Source organism: Bombus affinis, chromosome 6 (assembly GCF_024516045.1).
Source record: "Bombus affinis isolate iyBomAffi1 chromosome 6, iyBomAffi1.2, whole genome shotgun sequence".
NCBI lineage: Eukaryota > Metazoa > Arthropoda > Insecta > Hymenoptera > Apidae > Bombus > Bombus affinis.
Genome location: NC_066349.1, coordinates 9,913,186 through 9,940,472, shown reverse-complemented (window position 1 = coordinate 9,940,472; position 27,287 = coordinate 9,913,186). Strand labels below are relative to the sequence as shown.

General features: G+C 28.0%; 7 protein-coding genes across 18 annotated transcripts; 3 read left to right on the top strand and 4 right to left on the bottom strand.

The window, feature by feature from the left end:
- The first annotated feature begins 155 nt into the window (after positions 1-155).
- On the top strand, positions 156-1,832 carry LOC126918055 (glyoxylate reductase/hydroxypyruvate reductase). Its single transcript, XM_050725643.1, has 4 exons — positions 156-457; positions 710-1,030; positions 1,109-1,566; positions 1,633-1,832. Exons 1-4 carry the CDS (start codon positions 270-272, stop codon positions 1,758-1,760), a joined length of 1,095 nt encoding a protein of 364 aa, XP_050581600.1. The 5' UTR covers positions 156-269; the 3' UTR covers positions 1,761-1,832.
- LOC126918059 (mitochondrial thiamine pyrophosphate carrier-like) lies at positions 1,314-4,101 on the bottom strand. Of its 4 annotated transcripts, none has more exons than XM_050725649.1 (5): positions 3,987-4,101; positions 3,363-3,527; positions 3,124-3,276; positions 2,556-2,758; positions 1,314-2,488 (listed from the first exon to the last, which is right to left on the bottom strand). In XM_050725649.1, exons 2-5 carry the CDS (start codon positions 3,480-3,482, stop codon positions 2,020-2,022), a joined length of 945 nt encoding a protein of 314 aa, XP_050581606.1. In that variant the 5' UTR covers positions 3,483-3,527; positions 3,987-4,101; the 3' UTR covers positions 1,314-2,019. The 4 variants fall into 4 exon arrangements, with proteins under 4 accessions (XP_050581606.1, XP_050581607.1, XP_050581608.1 ...); XM_050725650.1 differs by lacking the exon at positions 3,987-4,101 and adding an exon at positions 3,650-3,791; XM_050725651.1 differs by lacking the exon at positions 3,987-4,101 and adding an exon at positions 3,660-3,755.
- On the bottom strand, positions 3,802-5,417 carry LOC126918065 (uncharacterized). The gene is made up of 2 exons (XM_050725665.1): positions 4,202-5,417; positions 3,802-4,103 (listed from the first exon to the last, which is right to left on the bottom strand). The coding sequence occupies exons 1-2, from the start codon at positions 4,634-4,636 to the stop codon at positions 3,888-3,890; spliced, it is 651 nt and encodes a 216-aa protein (XP_050581622.1). The 5' UTR covers positions 4,637-5,417; the 3' UTR covers positions 3,802-3,887.
- Positions 5,418-5,556: 139 nt separating this feature from the next.
- Positions 5,557-11,425, bottom strand: LOC126918049 (ATP-dependent RNA helicase p62-like). Of its 3 annotated transcripts, none has more exons than XM_050725630.1 (8): positions 11,320-11,417; positions 11,077-11,170; positions 10,744-10,785; positions 9,471-10,460; positions 9,083-9,261; positions 8,941-9,000; positions 6,679-6,915; positions 5,557-6,589 (listed from the first exon to the last, which is right to left on the bottom strand). In XM_050725630.1, coding segments are annotated over exons 2-8 (1,602 nt in total). In that variant the 5' UTR covers positions 11,079-11,170; positions 11,320-11,417; the 3' UTR covers positions 5,557-6,497. The 3 variants fall into 3 exon arrangements, 2 of the variants coding, with proteins under 2 accessions (XP_050581587.1, XP_050581589.1); XR_007711194.1 differs by lacking the exon at positions 5,557-6,589 and adding an exon at positions 7,685-8,101 and having other exon boundaries at positions 6,737-6,915; positions 11,320-11,425; XM_050725632.1 differs by lacking the exon at positions 10,744-10,785 and having other exon boundaries at positions 11,320-11,415.
- An 841-nt stretch (positions 11,426-12,266) lies between these two features.
- LOC126918038 (integrin beta-PS) lies at positions 12,267-17,168 on the top strand. The gene is made up of 10 exons (XM_050725609.1): positions 12,267-12,479; positions 13,422-13,587; positions 13,698-14,001; positions 14,087-14,315; positions 14,419-14,503; positions 14,573-15,220; positions 15,301-15,612; positions 15,693-15,893; positions 15,974-16,477; positions 16,555-17,168. Exons 1-10 carry the CDS (start codon positions 12,472-12,474, stop codon positions 16,618-16,620), a joined length of 2,523 nt encoding a protein of 840 aa, XP_050581566.1. The 5' UTR covers positions 12,267-12,471; the 3' UTR covers positions 16,621-17,168.
- Positions 17,169-20,366: 3,198 nt separating this feature from the next.
- On the top strand, positions 20,367-25,517 carry LOC126918000 (reticulophagy regulator 2-like). Of its 5 annotated transcripts, none has more exons than XM_050725497.1 (7): positions 20,367-20,493; positions 21,103-21,412; positions 22,354-22,479; positions 22,574-22,670; positions 22,795-22,945; positions 23,068-23,196; positions 23,318-25,517. In XM_050725497.1, exons 2-7 carry the CDS (start codon positions 21,180-21,182, stop codon positions 23,593-23,595), a joined length of 1,014 nt encoding a protein of 337 aa, XP_050581454.1. In that variant the 5' UTR covers positions 20,367-20,493; positions 21,103-21,179; the 3' UTR covers positions 23,596-25,517. The 5 variants fall into 5 exon arrangements, with proteins under 5 accessions (XP_050581454.1, XP_050581453.1, XP_050581456.1 ...); XM_050725496.1 differs by having other exon boundaries at positions 20,487-20,615; XM_050725499.1 differs by lacking the exon at positions 20,367-20,493 and having other exon boundaries at positions 20,631-21,412; positions 23,336-25,517.
- LOC126918002 (tRNA methyltransferase 10 homolog A) lies at positions 25,504-27,246 on the bottom strand. 3 transcript variants are annotated; one of them, XM_050725502.1, is made up of 6 exons: positions 27,134-27,246; positions 26,788-27,047; positions 26,337-26,646; positions 26,027-26,173; positions 25,852-25,957; positions 25,504-25,777 (listed from the first exon to the last, which is right to left on the bottom strand). In XM_050725502.1, exons 2-6 carry the CDS (start codon positions 26,967-26,969, stop codon positions 25,554-25,556), a joined length of 969 nt encoding a protein of 322 aa, XP_050581459.1. In that variant the 5' UTR covers positions 26,970-27,047; positions 27,134-27,246; the 3' UTR covers positions 25,504-25,553. The 3 variants fall into 3 exon arrangements, with proteins under 3 accessions (XP_050581459.1, XP_050581458.1, XP_050581461.1); XM_050725501.1 differs by having other exon boundaries at positions 26,788-27,170; XM_050725504.1 differs by having other exon boundaries at positions 25,504-25,758; positions 26,788-27,170.
- Between the last annotated feature and the right edge of the window lie 41 nt (positions 27,247-27,287).

Below are 27,287 nucleotides of genomic sequence, written 5' to 3'. Positions count from 1 at the left end.
TAGGAATTATATATAATAATAAAATAATAATTTTTAATAAAGAAGACTGTTTTCTAATATTTTCGAACCACTAAAGGGTATTGAAATTACAATTAGCATATATATGGATTTATATAGTAATCTGTTTGAACTTTAAAACCATAAAAAAAAATTAAAATATTTAATTGATAATAAGTAAAGGTTATATTTTCCCGTATTTGGTGTTTCTGTTCAGTCGAAACTGAACAAATATATAAGATAATAAGAACCATACGTCTATTTAATAAAAAATGTCCTTATCTAACTTCACTTTCTACACGAAATCAAATCAAAGGTCGCTACTTTTAATTGCTCTCAAACTTTTAAGACATAACGATCAAAAATTTGTCACATCTAGTCCAGTTAAGATGAGTCGACCAAAAGTTTTGATCACCCGCCCGGACATTCCAGCTGCCGGGTTAAATTTACTTAAAGAACAGTGAGTATTTTTTAATATTTAAAGAACACTTAAAATACATTTCATTCTCTTAAATCATATAAAACATATTACCCAACTTTTCATATCCTATTCTATGAAGTTGCGTTTACGTAAACATACATATGTATAATGTTATACTTTAACATCTCAAACATTTCGTGCCAATATTATATTTTTGTCTTCGATTTATACGTACTTGCAATGAAAAAACTGTTTATTAATATTTCTATTTCTTTTTATTTTATATTTTAGGTGTGATGTTGTTCTATGGGAAAAACCTGAGCCAATTCCTAAATCTGTATTATTATCAAAAATACAAAATATGGATGGAGTTTATTGTTTATTGACAGACAAAATAGATGAAGAAGTTTTAAATGCCGCCGGACCACAATTAAAAGTTGTGGCTTCTATGTCAGTTGGTGTTGACCACTTAGATTTGCAAGCTTTGAAGAAGAGAAATATTAAAGTTGGTTATACTCCTGGTATTCTAACAGATGCAACAGCTGAATTGACTGTAGCATTATTACTAGCTACGTCTAGAAGATTAATAGAAGCAAACAGAGCCATTTACAAGTATAAAACAGAACATATTTTTTATGTATTAAATTGCATAATTAAACATACATTTTATTTCAAATATAATTTATATAGGGGTGAATGGAAAGCATGGTCACCAACTTGGATGTGTGGACCAGGATTATCTGGATCAACTGTTGGAATAGTAGGATTAGGTCGTATTGGTATTCAAGTAGCAAGATGTCTTAAAGGTTTTAACACTGCTGAAATATTGTATACAAGTAGGAGTATTAAGCAGGAAGCATCCGAATTTGGAGGAGAAAAAGTAGAACTTGATATGTTATTGGAAAAAAGTGATTTTGTAATTGTAACAACAGCTTTAACTCTAGATACAAGACAAATGTTTAACAAAAATACATTCAAAAAAATGAAAAGATCTGCTATATTTATAAATGTCAGTAGAGGAGAGGTTGTTGATCAATCTGCTTTAATAGAAGCTTTAAAAAATGGAATAATCAGAGCTGCCGGTTTAGATGTTACGACTCCTGAACCTATTCCATTAGATAGTGAACTTTTGAAGTTAGATAACTGTGGTAAGTTAACTAAGATCTATTTGTAGTAAAATATATAATAAAAATAATGATTTACTTATGTTTCAGTTGTATTACCTCATATTGGTAGTGCTGCTACAGAAACGCGAGAAGAAATGTCAATAATTACTGCTAAAAATATTATGGCAGTCTTGAAAGGAACTCCAGCTGAAATGCCTGCTCCACTTCAATTATAAATATAACTTAAGTTAAACATCACAAATAAATTACTGAAGCAAAAATAAATTTGTGAGAAGGGACTAAACCAGCTTTAAGCTTAGATTGTTATTTACCATTATGATTTGATTCTTTATACAAATATGATTATATGTTTATACATATATATTATATAACATATATGTACATATATGTATAAATTATTTTGTACATATGACAGTATGGAGAGAATATTATGTATTGTACTCTTTTAATATTAAAACTAGCATTATAATAACTTCACTTTTCCGAAATATATAATCTCAAGGCTCTTAACACTATTAAGCTTTGCTCATATATTGTAAAATGCAATGCTGTTGTCATACTAGCTTTCAATTGAGATGGTACTAAACCTTTAAATAGTCCTTTTATTCCTTCCTTTCTTATAGTTAATTTTAAACAATCTATAAGTCCTTTACATTCAAAAAAGGTACCAAAACCTTTCCTACCATTTTTGAATCCTTGTATTTGTAACCTTTTCCTACTAAGATCAAACGGATATACTGCAGTTTTAGCTAATAGACCAGCTGTACTACCAGATATTATAGAATTGAAAAAACTAGTATCAGTTTCTTTGTAGTATTTCTTATACATATCACTGAAAAATGCATAAAATGCAAATTGCAAACCTGTATGTGGCACAATTTGCAATACAGTTGGTAATAATCCATAAAAAAAAGCCTTTGGAGATTCATGTCGTATTATACAACTGTAAATATATTTTATTAAACAATGTTTGATTCGATGGCACGGTGTATTTACAGTATTTAACTTGCCTGCAAGAATGGAAAATTCCTTTATAGACTACATGATTATTTGATTGTGCTACTAATCTGGTTCTTAATGTATCGAAAGGAAATGATATAGTTGTAGCTATAAAACCAGCACCTGCACCAGCTACGAACTTTGTTGAATATTTCCATTCATTTAGTAATGAAAAATTATGAAACTCATGTATAAGCACATTATATGAATAAAACTGTAACATTTTAATGTTTAATTATATATTTTGACAATGACTTTAAAATATTTTCATATTTAGATAAGGTATTCAAGATTCAAATGAACAGTGTTACAAATGATACTGTTAAAAATTTGTAGATATTGTCCTATTCAGGGAAAAATATTTTCATATTTCTTAAATTTTGTTATCAGTTTTAATTTATAAATTATAAACTTCAAGAATATGCAACACACAGTATCAGATGTAAAACTTAAAGCTATAGTGTCTCTAATACAAATTAATAGTTTTTGAGATTATTTTATATAATATTTATTTCAACAGAAAGAATTATATAATAAAACTAAAAAGCTACATGAAAGTTTCATAAAATATACATTTACCTGGCTAGTCCCATATATAACTGATAGTAATTGAGCAGGTACATGTCCTTTCCAAAAAGCTGAAATACCTTCTTCCTTAAATATTAAGTAAAATGCTTGTAGTAAAGAGTGATATTTACTAACATGATGGTTAGCAATAGGTTCAACTTGTAACTACAGTGATAAAGAATTCTTTTTAATGTCTATGTATAACATTATAAACATTGTTGTTGTATTACTTGTGATATATGTTCTTTTACCTGAAATCTAATTTTCACAACATCGAAAGGTTGACAAGCAAACCGTGTTACAAAACCACTAACACCTCCTGCTATAGCATGTTCCAAATTGTTACTATTACCTTTTGATGAAGTGTCCATTATTTTCTAAACTTGGTACTTAATAGACTGTAAATAGCATAATAACTGAAAAATTGAAAATAGGATTTTTTATACAAATGATAAAATACTTTTATAAATGGCAAGTCAGTATTTAAAAAATACATGTATGTAATATTTATTTGGAAGGATAAAATCATTTTTCTTACTATACATAACCTAAATTATTCTCATTAGAAAAATCAGAATCCACATCTGTTCACAATAATTATTATGCCCATAAAATAAATATAACCTTGAGTATATGGATAATACATAAATGATTAGATGAAAACTTTTGATATAATTATAAATATAATAATATATTTAACTAAGAATTTATTGAGATATATAGTTCACAATTTTCTTTCGACGTATATTTTATTATATAATTAACATTTCCCAAACTTATTTGTTATAATTATAATTAATTTCTTGTATTATTTCGGAGACTGACGAATAATCATCAAAATTGGAGGCATAGTTTAAACTATAATAATTCTTTACCAGTGATGTTAAGTTATATCCCCAGACACTTTGAAGTACAAATTTTATACTCCCCCTGGATGGAATGTTCAAATGACCGTTTACAGCTATTAAATCCAAATATTCATTAAAATTTTCCTGTAAAAAATATATTCCACAATATTTTTGTTTAATTTATTACATCTTTATTTAAGTCCTTAAATACGTTAAAAATCAATTCAACGATCTATACTCACATAATTCTCTAATTTCCATTTATTCCATAACTCAATATACAATTTAAACAAATTTAAAATTATTACTTCATATATAGAGCAAATATTTTCAAAATTATCCTCAAGTTTTTCTAATTCGTCATTCTTTAATGCATCATCATTCATTCTCTGGAAATACCATTTCTTAAAAAATCTTTTGTTTGCATCATTTTGTACGTACAAACATTTAATATCCGTCATTATGCCGGAATTGTTAATAAGTACTTCGTGACACAGTCGAAATCCATCATCTTCTGAAGATTCGATTAAATGAATCACAAAATCAGAATAAACAAGCAGTAATCCTGTAATATGTTGTGTAATATTTTTCTTTATTGAATTATCAAATACTTCTACTATATTCTCACAATCTGTAATTTTTGCACAAAAAATAAGTCTATACACAAACGTACGCATTCTTGAAATATAATAAAGTACACTTACTTTGGATAAGTTGTTTGATCAATAAGCAACATGTATCATGTTAAAGCGTGATTTATAAAATTTTAAATTTTAATTTAAATTTAAATTTTTCCAAGTATGAAATGTAAAATCTATTTGATTTTCTAATTGTTTTAAGTATAGAAATGAACATTTCGTTATGTCATGAAGTACAACTACTATAAATATAGGAAATTTTGCAAACATGCAATCGTAGACAAAATATTTTTGATCTTTAACACGTTCGTCGCAACGTCACCCATAGCTATGTGACGGGTATACTTCCGTGGGGACCCCGTCACTAAAGTATGGGTGACGTTCTTCTTGTTCGAGTTAATTAAATATAGGATATTATATATAGAATACACAACATAAAAATATTAAAAACATATTATACCATACCTTTTCTTAATTTATATTCTGGATAAAATATTACATTATGCATGGTATTTGTTAAAACATCTCAAATACATTTGGGGTGATTTTGGGCATTTCGAACAATAGTTGTAGATTTCGTCATCACTACTGTCCTCACTTTCAAACATATTTTCACGCTGTTTACTGAACATTTTGAGGATGAAAAAATCACTGATGTACGTCTCACAAGTATGCTTCTCGACTAAATGAAAGATCTGAGGTATCTACCATGAGATCCTCGGAATACTCTACGTGGAAAGCTTATCGCTTTCTCCATTTCAGAACTAAATAATCTTTTCTCTACAATGAATCGAAGGAGATAAATAATGAATCAAAAGCGATAAATAATGAATTCCCGCTTGTCGCTCTATTTACGTTCTGCGTACCGGTGGTCGGATTTGGCCCCCGCAGGAAACTTAGCCGAATTACGCTAAGCGACGAACGTGTTAAAGGAGAGAATGTTATATTTAAACCATATGTATTATTCTAAACATTTTATCTTCTTTTACACTGAATTTATTTTTGTAGTTGCAAATATGATACATTAATGTGAGACATTTTTGTCTTTTGAACAGGTTAAATATACAGAATAAAAAAATTGCCGAAGTGGTTATTCAAGTGCTATAGTATTTTTGTAAGAGTTGTTGAATCAATGGAAAATGTTTTCACAATGCATAACTTTACTACAAAATCGATTTATCGAGCAATTTCTTTTGGTGAATTAATACTACGATATTGACACAGAGTATATATATGCAAGTAAACAAAGTGTAGTTTTACAGTTAATATTCAGTACGCTCTCCCACATAATTTCACAGACATCAACAAATAAATGGTTTTCACTGTACGACCAAGTATCAAATTGGCCACATTGAAGAAGTGGAATGAATACTGATTACATTTACTACGTACTTATATCTTACTGAGCTCCAACTTCTAAGACGCGAAAATAATTATAAATTACGTTTTTCCTTACTAAAAAAAATTTAACAACAATTATGGATATTAGGAACCAATTATCAACGAAGGGAGGTAAACTTTTTAGATTAAACTTAATTTTTCCAAATCGTCAATCATTTTCTATTAACTATTTCTTTTCGTACTTATTACTGCGTATTTTTCATTTTGTGTGCCTCAATGAATGAGAAAGTAGAAATGTAATGCAAAATATTATTATAATGGAAATTTGACAAAGGTACTCATTGTATGTAGTTTACTAAGTTTTACGCTATCGCTAACTACAACAATAAGATTATAAATAGAAATTTAAAAAATTAACCGAGCACGGAACTAACGTAAAGCAATAGGACCCTTAACGGAGAACTTTTACTAATCACAGAGGAACAAATTGTAATAAATTTCAGATCTCCAGCAGGTTACTTGTTAAGAAAGTTTGTGATCGGAAGTTGAATTAAACCAACTACGCGTCAAAGTAACTTAGATTATCGAATCGTTTATGTGTTTTAGGGAAAGTAGTTTCTCTTCTGCGATAATTTCCATAGCCCCAACGATCTGAAAAATTACACATAGAACATTTAAGCAAATTAAACAAAATCATTATATGATATGAATTTAGTTTCATAGTTTTCACAAATACTTACTTCGTGCAAGATCATTTCCAGTTCTGTCTGCAAGTTCCATAAGTTTTGGATTGATAACTTGTTTAGCTTCCTTAAGTACATTAATTAAACCTTTAGCCTGTCGGCTATTTTGTGGTGTAAAGAAGGCATAACTCGTGCCTGAATTATTTGATCGGCCCGTTCTACCAATTCTATGAATGTAGTCTTCAGATGAAGTTGGATAATCGAAGTTGATCACGTACTTTACGTCGTCGACATCTAAAGAAGTTGTTTCATTAAAATATATACTAACAAAAAAATATTGAGTGTGTTAAATATAATGTAAGATACGCTATATTTAATAAAAATATTAATTTTTTGGCAATATATACTCAATATGCCAACTATAATATGAAATCCATATAGATTATATTATCATGACCTTTTCTTCTTTAAAATTTTTATATTTATTTGTTAAAGTCGAAGCTGAATATCATAACAAATTAATGCGAAAACTAATTATTTTTATCTCCATATCTTTCCATGAGAATATGCAGCTAAGCCTACACTACATCACATATCAAATACACAAATTTCAATATTAAATATTAAAACTTCATAACAGTTAATAAGTAACTTCTAAAACCTTACTTAGTAACATAAACAATAGAATATTTGTATTACCTTTCTCTATGCATATTCTGTACACAGGTATTCATAACATAGAACAAGAAATCGAAAAACTTATAAAAAGAATCAATATTGTAGATATTTAAATAAGAAATCCATCACAGTAGAAGGAGTGTATATCGGTATTCCCTATAAATTCTTTTTTTTAACAAATATAATGAAAATGATTATTTTAAGTAAGATTTACAGTAACTTCTTTTTCAAACACTGTTACAGTTTTATATTGTCTAGTATTTCACATTAAGGCGCTTTCATCCCTAACTATTAAAACATTGAAGATAAATTAAGAATTGTATCAGTTACAGTACATATAAATGTATATGAATGTAAGTTAGCTGCATAGTAATTAAATACAAACCCTGTTATCGTTGATGCACATTCCGTATGACTGCATACAGAGCGCCTCACGATGTGTGCTATTCTTAAATGCAACTTCACATCGCAACGTCGTGTCCTAAGCATCACCACCGAGTAGCGATAGTAGCAAAATCAATAGATTGTTGTCTCTCATACGGGCTGAGCATTGGCTATGAAGTGTGATGGTTGTACCAAAACGTAACCAACGGTCTTACCTCACAACCAACCAGCGCCGATAACGGCACCACCCGCGCACCACTCTACTACTTGCGTGGTACACAGGCTGAACACAGAGGCACATTAAGTACAATATTATGTGCAAAACAGAATTGCGTATGTACAATGAGTGAGCCATGTTTTCTTTATTGAACGATCGTTTTTCATCGCACACTCAATACAATTTGTGCACCATGTGCCTCTGAAACAAAGGACAACCAGACTGATTAACATAAATTACAGGATGCCCACATATATTACTAAAGCACTTCTCTTATATTCCAATCTTTATACTCTCAATTCTTTAACACAAGCACATTATTTAATTCCTCTTTTCTTTTCTTCTCCTTCCTTTTTTCTCATTTTCTCCGATACTTTTTTTTAATAAAATAGATAGCATTACACGTCGATAAAGCTAATAAAAAAATTAGGATGAACAAAAAGCTTTGTACAGTACCTGAAGTATATAACACAATTATGTGATATAAAATAAAAAAAATGCAGCACCTCTTCTTAAATAGTAAAAATAAAAACTTACGAAAATTTAACGCTTTTCATATTAATACAAATATAATAAATACATATATATATATATATTTTAAAGGAATAAGTAATAAAAGTTGAAGCTACCTAATGCCATCTATTTATAGTACATTAAGCTTATGTAAAGTTTGAGAATGTACACTAAAACTATTTTTTATACTGCATTAATATTATTGTATCATTCTACAATTTCAATAATTAACTATAGAATTCTACAAAGAATGACACATTATTGAAAAGTCCTCATTTATCAATTTTTCTTATTTCTTAATTAACATGGTAAGTTATTTAATGTTAATCATTTTTATTCCGAAAACAGTGGGGCATCACCTTCATATAACCAGTCTGTGCTACATCGCCACTTTACCCTACCCTACCCCTTTTTAATTAAGTAGAAATTTTCTCAAATACAACTGATCTAAACTTCAATAAATTCTTCAAATTCTACTATGTTTTAACAAAAATAAAAAATGTTAAACAAGTAACTCTATTACTTACCCAATCCACGAGCAGCAACATCTGTTGCTACAAGAATTGAATCCTTATTTCTTCTAAATTCTAAAATTGAATATAGCATAATGTATTAATTATATGAATAATGTAATGAAAATGTTATCAGAATATATATATATCAACAAACCTGTAAGAACAAAATCTCTTTCTAATTGCGACTTGTCGCCATGTATACATACTGCTGGCCACCCACATCGACGAATAGTTTTAGTAATACTCTCCACCTTTTTCTTTGTTTCTACAAAAATTATTGTCTTCCCACCTTCTGGACTAACATTGCTAATCTCTTGAAGAAGATCTTGCAATCTAAAGTAGAAGAATAAAATATTAAATTGTAAGCAATATTTAAAAAGTAAGATATTAACATATTGAATAAAAAGTCAGTTCTTCTTAGAGATAAAATATGAAAAATCACGAACTATCATATATTACTTTCATCACAAACGATAAAATAAAAAATTTTCATTTTGACATAATTTATACTATTAGTAAATCGAAATATTTAAAATACATACTTTGCTTGTTTTTCATGTTCTTCACAGACATCAACAATCTGAAGAATATTGTGATTAGCTGATAATGTTAATGATCCAATGTTCAATTGTGTATAGTCTACAAGATATTCCTCTGCAAGATTTCTAACTTCTTTCGGCCAAGTTGCAGACCACATCAATACCTGTCTATCTGGCCTAATTTGTTCAATAATTTTTCGAATTTGAGGTTCAAAACCCATGTCTAGCATTCTATCTGCTTCATCTAATACCAAGTACGTACACCTACGTAAATTAGTTATACCTCGTTCCAAAAAGTCAATTAGTCGTCCTGGTGTGGCAATGCAAATCTCAACTCCGTGTTCTAAATCGCGAGCTTGGTTTCCTTTTGGCGCACCACCAAAAATACAAGTGCTTCTTACATAGCCAAAATTATAAGTAACTTTCTGAATTTGCTGTGCCAATTCTCTTGTTGGTGCTAGAACTAGAGCAATTGGCCCATCACCACGATTTAATGGTTGTTGACTGCTAATATGTACAATTGCAGGTAGGATGTATCCTAAAGTTTTCCCAGATCCAGTTTGTGCTATTCCAACCATATTTTGTCCAGACATTGCAATTGGCCATCCTTGAGCTTGAATAGCAGTTGGTTCACTAAATCCTTGCTTTCTAATACATTGCATTACATGATCAGGAAAATTTCCTTCTTCAAAATGTTGTATAGGATTAGGAATTTTTTCTCCCTTAAGAGTAATCTGATTCTCTTGTCTAAATGTATCTATTTCTTGTGGATGACGTGATTGAACATTAGGATGTGGTATATAAAAATCTTTTTTAAAAGGCTTTAAATTTTCAAAACTCCAGTTTGGTTTTTTTAAGCCTCCAATGGTGCCATGCATATTATTTTTGTTGCGATTTTCAAATCGTCCATTTCTGTTATTAGCATTATTTGCATATACAGATCCCCTTTCTTTTGTTCTATAGTTTCCACCATGATAACTAGCTCCATATGTCCTGCAAAAATTTAGGCATGTATTATAATTAAAGCATTTTATCATGTATTTTATATGGATGTAGAGAACAAAGAGAATCAGCTCCAGATAAAGAAATATGTGGATTCCGAAGGCATGTCCTCAAATTACTATTCCTCCCACAAGCATTCATGCTCCATTGATATATACAAAATGGAGGCATGCCAAAATGAGAGGTATAATTAAAATAGTTAATTTTCATTAGAAATAAATTTTGTATTTAATCCTACATTTTTCCGTTAATATGCACATTTGTATATACAAACCTAATTCTCAGGGATCCAATAGCTCCCATTACATGTCGTAACCTTTAATAAACAATGATGATTTTTATGCATATGCACTTATAAATTAATCAAGAGTATTTCTGATAAGGTACTTTTGCAGATAAATGTAAAAACATTTAAAAAATTCCGTTACGTAACATTACATGTCGATGAATTTTCGGGACGACATTATAGCGAAATGCAACGACGCATTGCGGATATCATATAATGGCCGAGTATGAATGATTTTGGAGAGAGATATACAGAACATTGAAATATAAATATAAATATAAATAAATTACAATTATAATTAAAAATAATATTGTTACTCACATATTTGATGCAGTAATGGGAACTTCCAGTTCCTAATTAAATTACAGTTAAAGATAATAACTTGTGTTCAATCGATTGATCAAGATAACGAATCCTAAAATAATTAATTTTTATTATTGTCGGTTTACATTTCAAACATGCAAAAATATTACAAGAGTAAATGAATTATCCATTACGATGCAACATTTACAAGTTTAAAAAAAAAGAAGTGAATTATGAACAACGATCAAACGTCCTACTTACACCACATCCAGGAACAGAAAGAACAATTTAATATGTACCCGGATGTGACATACGTCAGAGACAAACGTATTCGAAAGTGGGGATGCGCAAAAGCTCCGAAAACACCTCTTTTCGTCCTCTGCGCATGTAATACAGAGTCGATTTTGATTGACTTGAAGGCAACAGACAACGTTGTTCAACTCAGTATATTATTTGCTGCACTTACGTAATTTTCTAAATTGCAACTATATATACGTATATGTTTTTAATATTAATGTATTTAATATTATAATATCAAAAAATTTACTCTCGATTACATAATATCATGTAATAATTCAAGTTTTTCGTTAAAATTATTCTATATAAGATGCTATACTTTGTTCAACAACGAGTCAGGAAAGATAACCACAATTGGTCACGTGATGTCCAACTATTGGTTGACAGTTGCTAGTAAATTATGATCTTTAAGAACAACCTGTTTTATTACAGAAAATATTTGGAACTGTGGTTCTAAATCATACATTAATCTGCTTATGGGATCAATATTCACAAAAGTTTCTATTCTATAATATTTCAAAATTATTAATTCATCTTTGTTTCTCCAAAATTTTAATCGTCTGGTTTTATTTAGTTCTCTGAACTCAACTCGTTTAGCAGAATGTACATATATGATGCTAGTTTGGTAATATTATTTAACGTTGCTAGCTTTTTTTATGTTATTAGTAAAATTACATTTTTATTTCACTTAATATAATAATATTATTTACAGGATTAATGTACAGCAATAAGAATGTATAACATTATATTTACATCAAGATCTAAATAAGATTTCAAATATTCCGCTTTGTGTGTATCGTACACAAAAGGAAAGATAGTTCTAAGATTGAACACATGTAGCGCTAGTATTCTATTTGTTCACTTTATTCGAAAGAGATGTATTCTCTAGGTATAATTAAATACTTTGTGCAATACGTACAATCAGAATCAGGATCAGTCAGACAATCAGAAAACGTGTAGTGTGGTGTAACTGGTGTGAGTCTATCACGATCTGGTATAGGCAGTTGGTTGTGGAGTGCGTGCATTTGATGGGTTACCTTTTATGGCGATTCAAGTAAAAGAAAACATTGGTCAACCTTGTGATGTTCTAATAACAAATTGAAAGACATATTTCTGATGGAAAAGTAAGCCCTCAGAATTTCTTATCCAGTTTTTTTCGTTTTTATATTTGTGGTTTCGTTTAGGAAGAGATATCATTTTGTAAATATAAAGATGACGGCATCGTCGTGAATGAATAAGCCGTCTGTTTTAGGCCGTGAATAATGGTATTTTAAAGATATCGAAAACTTTTAAAATATAAGTAAAAAGAATTCTTCGAAATTTTATAAGTGGACATTTTTTATATTTGGATTATGTACAAAATGTTACTGAAGTTAAGAATTAAAGCATGGGAGAACTTTTATAATCAAATCTCAATTTTCTATTAAATAATTAATTATATTTTGTAAATACTTTATTTTTTCTTTAAATTTGCTTTCCTACAGGTATATATATCTAACATAATTTATATGCATTTCATAAGGAAATATTTATAAAGAAACTATATAAAACAAATTTTTTAATGTTTTGATATCAAAATTAATTATTTTAATTATTATTTGGTTCAAATTTATAGCCATAATGTTAAAATAAAATAAGGTAACATGAGTTATTTATGGGTAACTTGCCAAATAAATTTTATGCTGTATTTATAAATGAAGCACAGTTTGTCCCACTTTGAAATAAGTAACTAATAGTATTAAAAGTTTTTAATATATTTTTATCCATAGAAAATGAATCCATATTTTATACTTATTCTTAGAGAATAGAAATGAGAACTAAAAATGTATATTTTAAGAATATGATGAGTCAACAATTACAAGAATATTACCTCATACCTATCTTATTCTTGGTGGAAATGATTGTACAAAGTCATAATTTCATTAAAATTTAATACAAGAGTAATAGAATTGTTATTTTATTTCAGAAATGTATCTTATCTATGATTTATAAACTACATTAAAAAGTATATTTATATGTAATTTATTAACTGTATTAATCTAAAAAGATTTGTATTTTATATGCAGAATGTTTGGCAGCTTCAGATGGATAATAGCAATAGCAATTGTTATATCATTAGTAAAGGCAAATTACTCACCTCCAGAGAGATTGACTGGAATGAATCCTTGTATAAGCAAACAAACATGTCATGAATGCATACAAACACCACATTGTGCCTGGTGTGCAGCACCAGTGAGTTTTTATGTTAAAATATAATTACATGTATATTAATAATATAATAATAATAATATTCATATATAATATATTTTATGTAAATAATTAAAATATATTAATCTTTTCAGAAATTTTCAGAAAAGCGGTGTTTTCTACCAAACATTAATACTAAAATATTTGCAACATGTCCTGGCGAATATACATGGAATCCAGACAATGTTTTTAGTATGATAAGACATAGAAATTTAACAAAAGGTGGTTATGCATATGGTGGTGCCAACAGTTATGAATATTCATATATGAATTCTAGCACACATGGCTCTAGTTCACAATCCACTAGTAGTGGTAGTAGCAGCAGCAGTAGCAGTGGTAGCAGAAGACAGGAAGCTGTACAAATTTGGCCACAAGAAGTTAATTTGAAACTTCGAATAAGTAAGTTACTGTAGTTATTATATATTAAATTATTTTGGCAGAAAACAATATTTACAATATCAGAGATACGATATAAATCTTTTAGATGAGGCACATAGAATGATTTTTGCTTATTCACAAGCTGAAGATTATCCTGTTGATTTGTACTATCTTATGGATTTGAGTAAATCTATGGAAGATGACAAGAAAAAATTATCAGATTTAGGTCAACTCTTAGTAGAAAGTATGAGTAAAATTACAAGTAACTTTCGATTAGGTTTTGGCAGTTTTGTTGATAAAGTTGTAATGCCTTATGTTAGTACAATGCCTAAGTCGTAAGTTTCCCATAAAAAATTATAATCTTTCTGCATGCGTAATTTGAAATTACTATCTTACATTTCATTTAATGATAAATTTATAGTCAGTTTTGTATTTTAGATTAATAGAACCATGTGATGGATGTGCAGCACCATATGGCTACAAAAATATTATGACATTGTCTCAAGATACGAGTCATTTTGCAGTAAGTATATAATAATATAATTTTGCAATGAATATTCCATAAAAATTATTAACTTCTTTATCTGTGTAGAGTTTAGTGCGAAATGCTTCAGTATCTGGAAACTTAGATGCACCAGAAGGAGGATTTGATGCAATAATGCAAGCTATAGTTTGTAGACAGCAGATTGGCTGGCGTGAAAAGGCTCGTAGACTTTTAGTATTTTCTACAGATGCTGGTTTTCATTATGCAGGAGATGGTAAATTGGGTGGAATTGTCAAACCAAATGATGGTGAATGTCACTTAGATAGTACAGGACTTTACACGCACTCGTCATTACAAGACTATCCAAGTATTTCTCAAATTAATTTAAAAGTTAAGCAAAATGCTATTAATGTTATATGGGCTGTTACGGAAGAACAAATAAACGTATATAAAAGACTGACTAAACATGTAGAAGGATCTTTTGCTGGTAAATTATCAGATGACTCGAGTAACGTTGTAGAATTAATTCGTGAACAGTATGATGCAATTTCAAGTTCAGTTGAAATGAAAGATACAGCTAGCAGTGCTGTGAAGGTAAAATACTTTTCAAAGTGTTTGGGTACGGGTCCGCTTATTGAAACTTCAAAATGTGATGGATTAAAAGTTGGAACAAAAGTGGAATTTACTGCAGAAATTGAAGTCACGAGTTGCCCAGAAAATAGGTCTGAATGGAAACAAAAATTCGATATTTATCCAGTAAGAATAAAAGCATTCGCACTTGTCTACATAATTTAATATTTAAAGCTAAAGAAACAAATTTTCTTATCTTTTTTTAGGTTGGAATTAATGAAACGCTTACTGTAAATTTGGAAATGTTATGTGACTGTGAATGCGAACGTGAAGGTGCTATGTATGAACCAAAATCACCAGAATGTAATGGTGTAGGAACTTTAAAATGTGGCATTTGTGAATGTTATGATGGATTTTTTGGAAAACGCTGTGAATGCAGTCCTCATCAAGAAATGACAGGATTAGATAAACATTTCCAATCTTGTAGGCCTGATAATACTTCTCTTGTAGATTGTTCAGGAAGAGGAACTTGTGCTTGTGGTCAATGTGAATGTGAAGAAAGAGAAAATCCTGAAGAAGTAAATATAGATATATGATTTTAATATAAAAATTTGCATCTTTTTTGATTAAGTATATGATGTTGTTTTATTTTTTACAGATAATATCAGGTCATTTTTGCGAATGTGACAATTTCTCATGTGATAGAGATCAAGGTCATTTGTGCTCAAATCATGGAACATGCGAGTGTGGTCAATGTGTCTGTAATGCAGGATGGACTGGTCCATCTTGCAATTGTAGATCTTCAAATGAGACTTGTATTGCACCAGGAACTACCAATGGAGTGTTATGTTCAGGTCATGTAAGTTTTTTATTGCTTTGAGAAGAAAAAGTTTTATCCTGTTTTACAAGTTTAACTTCGATTAATCTTTTATCATTTAGGGAGATTGTGTTTGTGGTGAATGTATTTGTCATGAAGAAGGAAATACTAGATATTCTGGTAAACACTGTAATAAGTGTCCAACCTGTCCAAGCCGTTGTGAAGAATTAAAAAATTGTGTATTATGTCAAATGTATGGTACTGGTAATTTCACTGATAAAGAGGAATGTGCAAAAAATTGCAAAGAATTCGTCCCTGAACCAGTTGATACAGTTATACCAGATGTGGATAAGGATGAAGTTCCATGCTTCGGTATAGATGAAGACGACTGCAAATATAATTTTGTTTATTATTACAATGAAACGAATTGCCTAAAAGTCAGAGCTCAGAAGGAAAGGGAATGTCCACCCCAAGTTTATATGCTCGGTATAGTATTAGGTGTAATTGCAGCTATTGTTTTAATCGGTCTTGCATTATTACTTTTGTGGAAACTATTAACAACTATACACGACAGAAGAGAATTTGCAAGATTTGAAAAGGAAAGAATGATGGCTAAATGGGACACGGTAAAAATATTAATTTATCTTTAATTTTGTATATTTTGTATGCTGCAAAACCTTTCATTTCAATTATCTTTAAACAGGGTGAAAATCCAATTTATAAACAAGCAACTTCAACATTTAAAAATCCAACATATGCTGGAAAATGAAAATCATGAAAATAATCCCTATTTAATGGAAGAAATTATTTCATTGAAGAAAATTGTGTTTTTATACATAAATATAAATTTTTGATTGATTAATATTTAAATGATAAACAAATTTTATTATGCATTGAATGAAGCTTTAGCACTAATTAGAATAACTATTAACATTATAATTGATAAGTATTTAATGGAATCTAATGTAATATGAAGCTATCAAATTATTCATTAAGTATGATATTATAATACTGCCATATAACGTAGACTGCTATGTATGAATGCGTGCGTATGTATGTAAGTGTAAATTATGTACACAATGTATACAATGAAAAATTATAACGTAGAAATCGGTATCTGCATGAAAATACGAAACGGTTTAAAGATTTAAAATGTTAATCTTATTGTAACACTTATATAGAAGTGCCTTTTTGTCTTTTATGACAAAAATATATTTATATAATTTCTAATTGTCGACTTTAATATAAAATTTATGAGATGTAACTCTTTCAGAAGACTTCATTCACTCTTATCAAATTAAAGTAGAGTGTGATGAATTTTTCTTTTAAATATATTTATTGACATTTTTCATACACCCACAATATTTCAAATAGAAAATATAAATAAGGTACATTTTAATATGTGATATTGTAAGATCTAAAATGTTTTTATTGACAAAATGTTCAGTTGTTTTCCACCTAAGTCTTCCTGAGTCTCATATATGTTTTATTTTTTATAAAAAAAAAGACTAAAAATATATGTAGAAAATTGTATAAATGTAAAGAATAGCAAAATGCATAGTAATAAGTATAAATCATTTTGCAATTTATAACAAATGCGAGCCTCGAGATTTTTCATTCTAAACGTTTATGAATTTTTATCTTTTATTATGTCTATAGATAGAAATGCAGTTGACAAATTTTAAATGTACCGAAAAACTAATGCTTTTATAATACATTGTATTAATAACTTTTACACTACTTTATTGTTATTTATATGTTCGCGTTGGGAACAAAGAAATAAACTTAATATAACAATAACTAAATTTTCCAAATAAATTTCAGATGTATGCAAATAGTATTATTACGAAATAATTATCTCGTGATAAAAATGATTTATTTGATAAATCATGCACTTGAAATGAAAGTTTTACTGTCATTGATAATGGTAAAAAGATCAACTTATCTTACATTTTCATTGTAAGATAAATAAATATAGTAGAACCTAGTTTATGTAAACAAGTTAATGCCGAGCATCTTTTATCTGAACTAGGATCAATCGTAATTTTGTAATACGTATAAACACTGTTATAATGAGTATGTATATTAATACATGCAATTACTTGTTTTTATTCGAAATAAATTCTGCGTCAAAGAAGGAAAAATTGAAATCGTAATACTTAAATCCTAATATTTGAACTAATAAGAAGAGTTCGAAAAGATAGCTATCTACTGAATTTCTATTATCGTAATTTGCCGGTTATCCGAACTGTCTTGTCCTTATCCTCCAACCTGTTCGAATAATCGAGGCTCAACTGTACAATATTGTCTTTTTATGTGTTGATAATATAGTTTACAGCCTGGTTTTCGCAAATAAGCTACGTGTACGTATATGATCTGCTCCAACATTAGGGTAATGTATTGTTCCTAAGAAGAAAGTGCTTTAGAAAGTGAAATAAAATTTAATTATATATAGTAATAATAATGATATTACAAATACAAGTTTTGTTTATAAATAATTGCGTATGTAATATACAAAGTTTTCATTAAATTCTGTTTTAATCTTTTTATTTCTTTCACATTACTAAATTTGCAAAAATTAAAAAGCAGTTACATTTTTAATCAAAATATGATACTCGTGCACACTAACAATTTGTTAGAAATTTACTTATAATATACAGATAGCAATTTGCGCGTAAAGTTGGCGTCGCGACAAGAACGTAGTACAATATTATGTTATAGTTGCAATTTTATGATAAACTACATGAATTTATAGGATACGTTATATTTTTATAATTAATTTTTATACTTTATATAATTGTATTCAAATATGTACAGATTATCGTTGCTAAAATATCTGTAATGTAATACCTGATAATACATAATCAAATTATCTTGTGTGATTATGTAAATATATAAAAATAATACAAAGATAAGTGCAGAATAGAAGTCACGACGGAAATAAAATGTATCTTTAATTACGTAATTTGTAATTATTATTTACTATAAATTACAATTACTTATTTTAGAATAGGGAAATTATATTCTATATTATTTGAATTATTTATAATATAATTAACATTGTATATTGGAGTAATTATTATATTAGTTCAATTCATCGTATACAAATTTTAGCGCATGACTAAAAGAATGTACTCTTTGTTTCATTTAATTATCATCTTTCATTAATTTTTGATAGTAATAATATAATAGACTTTCTAATACCAACGAACTATATAATGAAAATTATCCATGATTTTGTAACAGAATCGAATAGTTGTTGAATGAAAAAAAAGAGAATTATGTGTAGAATGTCCTTAACCTGTTATTATCAGAATTTTAAATACATTTAACTACAATAACGGAAAATTTTAGGGAAGTTTCTAGTGACTAGTTTTGAAAAAATTTATTAAAGAACGGAGAATTTAGGAAATTACTTAATAATTACAAATTATTTGTTACTATCACAAGTAAATCACGTATAAACAATTATCTATATACTTTTACTTACCCTCATTTACGAAAAATCGTTAATAAAATCTAGTTATATGATAATGACATTGAACAACTGGATTAAACATTTTGTTTAACAAAATCTAATTTATATGTCATCAAATTTCAGAAGATAGGGTACCAGATCATTTATTACGTTACTATGATATAGTAAAAGTAAAAACATGAAAGAGTCTGACCTAAGATAATTTAAAGTGGAATGAAATTATTAGGAAATGATAGTAGAGCAAAGATTTTATTAATCAGACAGAATTCTAGTATATAAAGTAAAACATTTTCATTTAACTAACGAGTCTATTAAATAATTTATTTTTTACTTGTAAATTCATTGAATAATTTTACAAAAAAAGAAAAAGGGATAAATCTCCATTTTAAAAGAATATTTAAAATAAATAAATAAATAAAATTTAAAAGAATATTACATATATATACATATAGAATAATACATACATATATATACAAATATATCGTTTAAATATTAAACGTAATTTTACATTGTAAATATATTCAGTGATAAAATTGCTAGATAAGTATAACGTGAATTTCATAAAATTATTTATTTATCTATAAAAACATTTTGTTAAATTTTGTAAGAAGATTCTGTAAGTGGCATTTTTTATATAAAATATAATGAATATATAATTATTAATAATATTATAAAATATAAATTTATGTAGAACAATAATGACATTAAATTTACATTAAAAAATATGTGTTTATAGAAATTTTGTATGATTTTTATAAAAATGATAAGATAAAAACAAAAAAAAAAAGTATTCTGACTATTGAATATAGTAGATATAAATTACAATTGAATGAATTTTGTAATTAGCATATAAAATAGTATATATATATATACAAGTTTCATGACTAAATTACTTTTTAAGCTTCCGGTGTAATTTTTTCTACTCTTCCTAATTATAAAATGTATCATTTTTTATTTCACAAATTACAATATTAATTATTCTAGCATAAATTAAGAATCAATTTTTTAATATTATATGAAATACAGTGTTATATCAAATATTAGCGAAATGACTAAAATTTTGGATTTGCGCAGTTTCATTGCACATTTCCTGCTGTTTGTATGCGGTGCAACCACGTCTCGTGTCTCAACAGTCACGTGTTGAAGCTAGTAGGTGAAGGCAGGGTAAGTAAAATAACGCTTGAGGGCGTACGTACGTCGTATCAGTAGCATGTTACGTTAACTAGCCACGAACTATTGCTTCTAGAGAGATACGAAAAAAGACAAAACGCGTGGTTAAGAAGAAGGTACATATTCATAAAATTAAAAAGAACGATTGTAAAGTACCGCAAGGGTATACATTCAGTTCTTATATATATTTCGTCTCTTTTTCATTTGTGTTTCTTTCCCTTATTTTGTTCTTTCTCTCTTTCTTTTCCCTCTTTCTCTCTCTCTCTCTCTCTCTCTCTACCTCTCTCTTTCTCTCCTCCCTTTCTCTCTCTCTTTCTCTCCTCCCTTTCTCTCTCTCTTTCTGACTCATTCACGTTGCACTCGTTTGTACTGTATCAGCCGTGGTCATAGTCATAGTCTTAATCCATCCTTTCGTTTATATTCATTTCTATCTTTCTCGCTTTCCGTTCTTTCTTCTCTGTTTTGTCAGGTCATCTCCTTTCTCAGTCTTTCTTTCTTTCTCACTCTGTTCTTCGATGCAAAGCAGAAGAAACCCCCGCGGTTGCTCGTTCGTTCTCAAAAGTCTTACTCTCGTTGTCACGCGCTAAAAATACTCCCGCACAGTCTTCCGAGGGTGTACCATGCCAAAGGTGTACGGAAATTAGGACGACAAAAGCAGTCAACGTCGACCTGGAACTGTCATGGAACGGCTTTCGAGAGTGGCATGTTATTTTCGATGGATGAGGAACGCAATACCTCATGATGCAAGTGAAGCGGAGGACGAACATAAAACTGTCGAGAATGAACGGTATCGGAATGTCGGGTGCAATTTCGAAGGCTCTAGGCGACTTTGTAGCATTTTGGAGAGTATCCTTCTTTGGGAGAACTCTATGAACAGTATATCCGTCCTCATCATATTCAATATACTGTTTTGGTAAGTCCGTATAGCATTGTATCATCATATGCGTCACTACTAAGATATGCTGTTATGCGTGATTTCGCGAAATTTGATTACTACTGTACCGATACACGCTTTTTCATTGTAGAGTTAAATTTTCATGTCAGTTAGATTACAAAATAAAGAACCTTGTAACATTTAACACAATGCCGAAGAATCAGTATATATAACGCGTGTTTTTTCTCGTTATACGTTAAGCTCTGTAATGTTTTTCTTTTTCTAGTCAACAAGTTTACTATAGTGACACTTAATAAAAATTCAGGCATTCAGCTGTTTCTAAACGTTTTCGATGTAATTCACCTTCAATGTAATTTGTCTTCTAGGTCAAGGTTTGTAAAAGTGTGCGCGTTTCGGCATTTGATTTGTCAGTAGTAAATAATAGTGTCACTGTTTAAGTATTCTGATACTTTATATCATTTTTTGTACGTGTTTCTTCGTAATAAGTGTACAAATAACGTCAACTATATGATGTTTTTTTATATATGTTACAAAAACAAGTTGAGATAAGCGGTCATTGATGGGTTTCAGTAGTTCCGAGTAGTACATTCTAAAATCTCTTTCTTCACGATTATATTTCTTCGTGACATTCATATTTGCTTTGTCGAATGAATTGCATGTTTTCTGCGTATTTTCCCACCGGATCTACAGCACTATTCTAGATGGCAGTAGGTGTTGACAATTAAAAAAGTAACGTATGATTGAAAATCGACCAGTCTATATTACATATAAATTCAATATTTATTTCGTTATTATGATTGATTATATATTTAATTATTTATACACTTTATAATGAAACTGCGAATAGAAAAAATTAGAAATAATTTCATAATTATATATTTTTAAAAATCACAAAATATTTAATCATATATCTATACAAAAAAGTTTTAAAAATTATTAAATTTTTATATATTTTTCAGGGGCATTATTGTATTAGAAATTCGTGGTCTTGCTGCAGCTAGCAGTGCTGCACTGGTCATTATACTCTGTTATAGTACCTTGGAAGCTCAAGTTCAGAAGGAAAATAAAGCATTGGACACAGCTGCGTATGTGTTAAAGTTTCCAAAACATTATGCTTATATACTTATAATTATCTTATATATACAATTAATTCAATTAAAATGTATAATGTATTTATAGTTCCTATGCAAAAGCAGAGCAAATTGAAAAAATAGGAAAAATAATAAAATCTGCAATTCATTGGTTGAAACAGTTAAGGAAAGAGCAACCAGGAGTGGTAATGATTTATTTATAAATATATTTTATAATATAGAAATAGTAAAATATATTTAACGAATATATATTTATTTTAACTATACTATAACTATGAAATTAACTCTAAATATTAAAAATGGTTTCAGTTTTGTACTGCAGTATGCTTTCTTTCTTTGGGCCTATGGATTATTGGTCGTACTATAAATGGTATACTTCTTACATATACAATATGCATGAGCATTTTACTTGGACCTCCGTTGCTGTTGAAGTTACCTAGCAAAATGGTAGTACAAAAAGGTAATTAATATAATGTGAAATATAAAAAATTTTATTTTTATTAATAGCAAAAACTAATAATGAGTATAATGTTAATTCTGTACATGATAATTCTAAATGTTATTATTTTCATTTTATTATAGAGTGGGATAGTGAAATAGAAGAGTTTTTACCAGCAGTAACTGAAGACAATCTTCAAGTTCTTACAAGAGCTGGAGAATCAGGGGATCAATCTCCAACACCGACAAGTGTATTGTCTGATGCTCAAAATGGTATAACCAATTATTCAATACTAGTATTGTTAAATATTATTTATTTAAAGAGCTATTTCATACCTATTTAATAAATACCTGTTTTTATCAAATCTTATTAAAAAGAATTTTTTGATTATAGAGTTTCTTATTGATGAAGATCTTCTAGGTCTTAAGATGCCATCACATGAAGATGGAAGTACTGATGGTGTAGAAGTTTCTGAATTAGACCTTAGTGCTGAAGAAACTGATGTGGATGGTATTAAATTTCAAAGTGGCCATTTTGAGAAAGGATCATCTTCTGAAGAAGAAGCAGAACTTGAACCAATATCAAGTAAACTAGTTATTCATAGTGATGAAAGTGGTAGCGAATTTGAAATAATTGATGGTCAAGATATTGATGATTTAGACGTTGCATGAAAATAACTGATATATGAACTGTGAAGTTATTATGCAGAATAGGATTAAGTCGAGAGGTGACTTTGTTTGGATAAGAATTAAGTAAAATAATTATTTTATTATAATTTTAGCTATTTGCTTATTTACAAATATTTGTGCAAATCTAACATAACACAGTTTTGGATAAGCTAAAAGGATATTATTTTTGTTACTACAGAAATGATACAAATTACTTCTTTAAATTTATAAAAACTTTAAAAAATTTATCAGTAAAATTTAGATATTCTTCTTATGTTGTGCAAATAATAGCTTCTCAGTAGTTGCATTGATGTATAATTATACTAAAGTATATTCGTGAAATTGTACATATTATGTGCAACAGAGAGAATTATCTTAATTTTTATTTTTGAAGATATACGATTTTTTATGTATATATATATAAAAGATCAATTATCAAAAAACTTTGAGGGAAAGAGATAGAGATGAGCAAATAACGATTGTCAATTTCAATGTCGCTTTGACCTTCATGGCCAAAAATGGTTTTGTATATATGTATCACACACAGAAAATAGTTACCTGCGAATTATAATTAAGAAATTAGAAACTACAATGTCCATTGTGCAGCAGGTAGAAAATAGATAAATATTATCATAGTAAATATTTACTCCGTTTTTGATATTACAAAAATGACATGTAAAAATGATTTTATCTATCAGGAATCAATTTTTTCTACTGCATAAATATTAAAATATTGTTTTGTTTCAAATCAATTACATAATTTAATTTTTGCAAAACAGCTTTAAGTATTAAATAGAATGTAAATAATATGTATGCATCAATAATATATTTTATTGATTACAAACATTAAAACTCTATTTAAAACTTAAAGAATTGGTCATAAATTTATTAAAAAGAATTTTTAAAATAATTTTTTAACAAACAAAGAGAATTTCTGTACAATAAAGTCTAAATTAAATTACAAAATAGTATATATTCTCTATCTTCAAATTAGTTACACATATTTTGGTATAAGATTGCTATTAAAAATGATACCACTTATACAGACAATTTTATTGGTAAAATTGATAGATGAAGAATTAATATCAAATTTTAAAATTTATTGTTAATTTTGCCCAAATTTTGCAAAAAGCATTTAACTGTATTTCATAAGTAATATTTTATTCATAAAGTATAAGAATGAACTTTAATGTGTACAAACAGTGAACATTAGAAATTATTAAATGATAAATCATTATTAAAAAGTTTCATGTTTTGAGGAATATATAATTTAAAAAAAAAAATAATTTCTAAATATTGAAAGTTATTTTCCAGTCATAATAACTCTATTATGTCATACAAAGTATAAAATTATAATATTTGAAGTAATAATACAATAATAAAGCTAAAATACTATAAAATTTAATTTTATATAAATCTAATTTATTCTTATAACTCCAGGTCAATAACAAATAATTAGTGTAAATGACATATGTATGTGTAAATTTTACATAAATATAGAATATTTTTGAAATTTTCTTGCAAAATTTGAGAAAAATTAATTCATATTTTTTAAAGTGTAACAATCTTTTGTTTTACCTCCACATTTTGATTTTGCATTAGAGAATCATATTTAAAGTGAATCTGTTAAATTACCTTAAACAAAAGCAGATATCTTTAATTTATTTAGATCATGTGCATTAATGCTTTGTAATTTGTGTTACTCTATTTCTAGATTGTATCCCACATCTACACTTAATGTACTTAATGTTTAATTTCTTAGAAACAAAATTTGTCTCTTTTTATTAGTACATTTGAATTTATGTATTTTTTATTTATAATAATTTACATATGTGTACATCGTGTATATATATGTATCTTTTATAAAATATACTACGATAATAAAATAATTGATAAAAAAATGAAACAGAGTACATATACTACAATATTACATTTACTTTTTTATTTACAACATATTTTTGTTATGTACACACATTATTCATGTTTTCAAATTCATTAATTTTAACATTTGATTCTATTTCATTATTTTGCTGAAAAATGTCTTCCTTGTCATTATAAATATGTAATGTATTTTTATTGTTTTCTAATGGTACAATTAATTGTGCATTTTTTCTTTCTGGCAAAACTTGTAGAAATGCTTCCTGCCATGTTTTTCCTTCACTGACTCTAAGTAAAATTTCAAACACTAAAAAGGTTTGTGTATATATATACATAAAGTTTATATGCTAATTAATAAATTTAACTGTATATCAGACATACCATGATCAACAGTCAAAACTTTCCTTGCTTTCATACTTAAGAATTTATCTAGAGGTAATCTGCCATGTGTTATACCAGCTTGTATAGCTAATTTATGACAGAGACCCTAAAACATAAATATTGTATAAGAAATTCATATGAACTCATCTTATTTTTTTTATAAACCTTCGCTTACCTTATGACTGTTATGATCAACAAGACCACCTATAACGTACACATAATCACATTCTAACTGAGTAATAATATTTTCTGATTCACTAGTAAGATATATAATTTTTTCCTTTGGATAAACATCCAAATAAGGTTCTGCATGAAATTTTACCTATACATTATTATATATTATATACAGATTGTTAACTTTAAATCAAACATTTAAATTATTTCCATATTAGATTAGATTCCATAAAAGTTAAGATATAAATTATCTTAATCATACTTAACAATTTTTATCTTTCTAAATTTATTATAATATTAAAATAACATACATCCCAATGTTCGTATCCATTGTGCTTTTGCATATCAGCTTTTGACTTCCCATTAAAACTAGTAAGAGAAAATTGCATTGGTGCAATAGCTCGTCTATTCAAAGTATAACACCTTAGTATTTGTTTAGTTAACTTTGCAATATCCTTATCAATCATTAAATCATCGAAAGACAAATCGACTGTTATTCCAATTTTACAACTGCTATCTGCCATTGTACTTTTCTTTAAAGCTTTCCTGGATGGTCCAAGATCTATATTATTTGCACGAGCGAATGCTCGTTTCTGTCTTGTTTTTTCTCGCTCACGTAATCTATGAAATTAAAATAACTTTTACCTAATAACATTATTGTCAAATGTAATTTGATAAATTTTGTATCCCCTTATATAGCGAAATTATCGAATACATTGTAAAATCACATAATTCTTTAATTTATTAAAGAGAAATAAAAACCTTCGTTCAACCTTTCGTGTCAACCATTTTTCCCTTTTTTTTACTTTCTTCAGCTGATGTTTACTCAAATTTGGATGTAATTCTGATAACTTTTTATCTGTATTGAAACATGTTTTCTGTTCACAAATTTTTGCATATTGTGTATCATTTCCAATGTTATTTGTATCCTTCTCATTCTCCATATTTTCACAAAAAATATGGAGATGAAACTCGCGTTCTGTTTTTGCGAAAGGATCCACTAAGAGTTATAGTATAGTTGCCTAAAAAAATCTCGTTTCATTCAGGCGCAAACTGCACTTAAAACACACTTGAGAAATTACAATAAATCTAAACTAATACTATATACTTCATAACAAAATCGTTCAACGTCATCAATTATTTTTGTTTATTTACATCTAATTATTCCTTAATTCAAAAATAACTATTATTTTATTTATATGAATTTATGTTTAATATATTTATTATTCTATCAATTATAATTATATATAAATTTTTAGATA

Coding starts and splice junctions, on each gene's coding strand:
- LOC126918002 (XM_050725502.1), bottom strand. CDS start 26,969: ATGGAGAATGAGAAGGATACAAATAACATTGGAAATGATACACAATAT. Junction 26,647..26,787: donor ACACGAAAGGTTGAACGAAG/GTTTTTATTTCT, acceptor TTAATTTCATAG/ATTACGTGAGCGAGAAAAAA. Junction 26,174..26,336: donor ATGGATACGAACATTGGGAT/GTATGTTATTTT, acceptor AATAATGTATAG/GTAAAATTTCATGCAGAACC.
- LOC126918049 (XM_050725630.1), bottom strand. Junction 10,461..10,743: donor ATTGGATCCCTGAGAATTAG/GTTTGTATATAC, acceptor AAATTTTTGCAG/GACATATGGAGCTAGTTATC. Junction 9,262..9,470: donor GAACATGAAAAACAAGCAAA/GTATGTATTTTA, acceptor CTTCTACTTTAG/ATTGCAAGATCTTCTTCAAG.
- LOC126918059 (XM_050725649.1), bottom strand. CDS start 3,482: ATGGACACTTCATCAAAAGGTAATAGTAACAATTTGGAACATGCTATA. Junction 3,277..3,362: donor TTGTGAAAATTAGATTTCAG/GTAAAAGAACAT, acceptor TTATCACTGTAG/TTACAAGTTGAACCTATTGC. Junction 2,759..3,123: donor TTATATATGGGACTAGCCAG/GTAAATGTATAT, acceptor AAAATGTTACAG/TTTTATTCATATAATGTGCT.
- LOC126918055 (XM_050725643.1), top strand. CDS start 270: ATGTCCTTATCTAACTTCACTTTCTACACGAAATCAAATCAAAGGTCG. Junction 1,031..1,108: donor GCAAACAGAGCCATTTACAA/GTATAAAACAGA, acceptor TAATTTATATAG/GGGTGAATGGAAAGCATGGT. Junction 1,567..1,632: donor TTTGAAGTTAGATAACTGTG/GTAAGTTAACTA, acceptor CTTATGTTTCAG/TTGTATTACCTCATATTGGT.
- LOC126918065 (XM_050725665.1), bottom strand. CDS start 4,636: ATGCGTACGTTTGTGTATAGACTTATTTTTTGTGCAAAAATTACAGAT. Junction 4,104..4,201: donor AATGGAAATTAGAGAATTAT/GTGAGTATAGAT, acceptor TATTTTTTACAG/GAAAATTTTAATGAATATTT.
- LOC126918038 (XM_050725609.1), top strand. Junction 14,002..14,086: donor TAATTTGAAACTTCGAATAA/GTAAGTTACTGT, acceptor TAAATCTTTTAG/ATGAGGCACATAGAATGATT. Junction 16,478..16,554: donor TGATGGCTAAATGGGACACG/GTAAAAATATTA, acceptor ATCTTTAAACAG/GGTGAAAATCCAATTTATAA.
- LOC126918000 (XM_050725497.1), top strand. CDS start 21,180: ATGGAACGGCTTTCGAGAGTGGCATGTTATTTTCGATGGATGAGGAAC. Junction 21,413..22,353: donor ATATTCAATATACTGTTTTG/GTAAGTCCGTAT, acceptor TATATTTTTCAG/GGGCATTATTGTATTAGAAA. Junction 22,480..22,573: donor AAAGCATTGGACACAGCTGC/GTATGTGTTAAA, acceptor ATGTATTTATAG/TTCCTATGCAAAAGCAGAGC.